The 2,451-nt window shown below is 48.7% G+C and overlaps 1 protein-coding gene across 1 annotated transcript; it reads left to right on the plus strand.

The window, feature by feature from the left end:
- Positions 1-1,895: 1,895 nt before the first annotated feature.
- On the plus strand, positions 1,896-2,426 carry Pmar_PMAR026745 (sugar transporter, putative; the record flags this gene model as incomplete). The annotated part of the gene is made up of 1 exon (XM_002787911.1): positions 1,896-2,426. A coding segment is annotated over one exon (531 nt), but the record flags the coding sequence as incomplete, so codon positions are not given.
- Between the last annotated feature and the right edge of the window lie 25 nt (positions 2,427-2,451).

Here is a 2,451-nt window from a genome sequence, read left to right on the forward strand (position 1 = left end):
CTGTTGTACTGACACACCGTCCAATCGATAGGAAAAGAGCCAATCGGCATATGGCTCTCGTAGACTATTGCAGAGACTATCATAGATATCCTCGTGCGAAACGCAGACGCCATTCAATCTCAATCTATTCACGATGTTGTCGAGCACTTGCAAGTGATGAACTAGGGTTACAGAAGGCCCTTGCGTGAGAGTGTTGAACTGTTGTCGAAGCGACACGACATCTGTGGGATCGAAATAACGTTGACGAAGCTCGGCTTTAAGAGATGCATATAGTTCCGAAGGCTTTCCCTGAGCCAAGTCACAGGGTGGCAGGGCATCACGCACGGTGCTGTCGATGGAGTACAACAACACAAAATAAGCCGTCGGTGATGACAGACTGATGGCAACTTGATTCAGTAAGCGTTCAATCGAAACCATATGCTCAGCCAGAGAGGGCCCATCACTGGTCACCTTCCATACCGGATGCCCGCTAACCTTCATCTCCGTGCGAGCTTCCTTGCGAGCGTCGAAGAAGTTAGTAGTGGTAGCAGCACCACAGGCACCCTCAGTAGGTGTAGTCTCCCCATCGATTTCTGCCAAAGTCTTGAAAGGCGAATTCTTCTTCCTTGGAGCCATAACTTGTTCTCGGATGATTGTTGCAGATCAGGGATGAGAGACAACGTACTCGCAGAACGCAAGATACGATCGGCTGCTGACGAGGGTGTATACTACGCAGATGGTAGAACCAACTGTATATAGCTATGTCAGCTACTTATGAAAGAACGAGAGGAAGTAAGATAGCAAGATTGAGTGTCCGATCAGCAACAGAAAAAGCAACGCGTCACGGATTATGTGCGCGCGTGCGAACTATGGAGCATCCTCAATCTCACACCTCTCAGAAGACATAATCGCACAAGTGTGTGTGCATGGCATGCGTGAATTCATTTTGTACTTTGTAGTACTTGCGGTTTGGCTAGCAGGGTGATCGCAGCATCACGGGAGGTGTCGATCATCAGGTATGTGGTGAATAAACGTCTTCTCTTCCCGCCCTTTCCTTGATGTTGAGAGACTTGGAGCGGTTACATTTGGGGGTTCAATGCTGTTGGGCTCCTATCCTTTTGTTGTATCCATGCACGAGTCCTGCATACGTGTCACGTATTACGTGAATCTGGCCTCGCGCTGCGAGGCTCGCAGTGAATCCTCATTTAGCGGGCTTCAGTGTCACGTAAGCCTCTCCCAACCTCAGCGTCTATGGGTTTCCGACCATCGCATACATAGTGACAGACGCACCAGCTCGGCCTGGTAACGCCGAGGGGTCCTCACAGTGATTTTCATCTCGGCTGAGATTCCCATCATGAAGGCATCACTGGCTTCCTAATCATCGGTCCGGTCGTTGCTCCACTGCTACACTCCACGTTAGCCGTGTTGATCCAAATTTGTCACTATCCCAATTTATCACAACCAAGATGGAATGAGTCTTAGTTGTGGTATATTTTGGCAGTGAGTCACTGCCAGTGACATAATTGGACTCTCACTGCCAATTTTGATTGTGACGTATTTGAATTGTAACCTACGTGGATACGCAATTTTGCATTGTGCAAGTCGAACGTGCTCTCATCCGTCGAGAGAAGGGACGTCTTCTTGGATTCCTGAGATTCCTCTGTTGGTCCTAGCACGGCATATCCATCCTTCTAGAGAAAACCGGATAGAGCTGCCTATAACTCAACCAGGACACAATCCGCAGAAATTTGTGCCGATCAGGATACTCACTAGTTATGCGAGCGAATTAGCGAGCATGGAGTCGATGTTTATGTTGTACTCTAAGGTTCATTTGTTCAGATTCATTGATGTTTTAATAGTCAATGAGATACCTCTGTGCAGTACTCTCTGTGGCAGCATGTTTACTAGGTCCACTCATGTTTGGTCTAACTTTGGGTTTCACTGGTCAGACTATTGATACCATGAAGAATCATGTTACCACTGCCGATGGTGTCCTTATCCAGGTTGGTCCCGATGACCATTTGTATGTGTTTGATACATCTACAGATGGTTCGTTGTTTGGGTCTCTGGTTAACTTGGGCGCTATGGGTGGTGCTATCCTATTGGGGGGTCCCTTCAGTGAGAAGTTCGGCAGGAAACGGACTTTGTTGTTGTGCTCTCCTTGCTTCGTTTTGATCTACGCGTGGCAGGCATTGGCCCACACTTCATGGCAGTTGCTGTTCGCTCGTGTTCTGGTCGGTTTCGTTGTTGGTGTTGAGTCCGTCGTGGCTCCAACCTACATCGGTGAGGTTTCTCCCACGGCTATTCGTGGGACTTTGGGAGCGTGCAACCAGCTTTCCATCACAATCGGTGTCCTTCTCGCCTATGCTCTTGGGATGGCTTTCAGAACTGATGCCGGCTCTATTGATCCCAATGCTACCGACGGCACCTTCTGTCAGTGGCGTACTGTGAGTTGGATTTATTTGATTCCCA

The sequence above is a fragment of the Perkinsus marinus genome (genome assembly GCF_000006405.1).
Source record: "Perkinsus marinus ATCC 50983 genomic scaffold scf_1104296929202, whole genome shotgun sequence".
Lineage (NCBI taxonomy): Eukaryota > Perkinsozoa > Perkinsida > Perkinsidae > Perkinsus > Perkinsus marinus.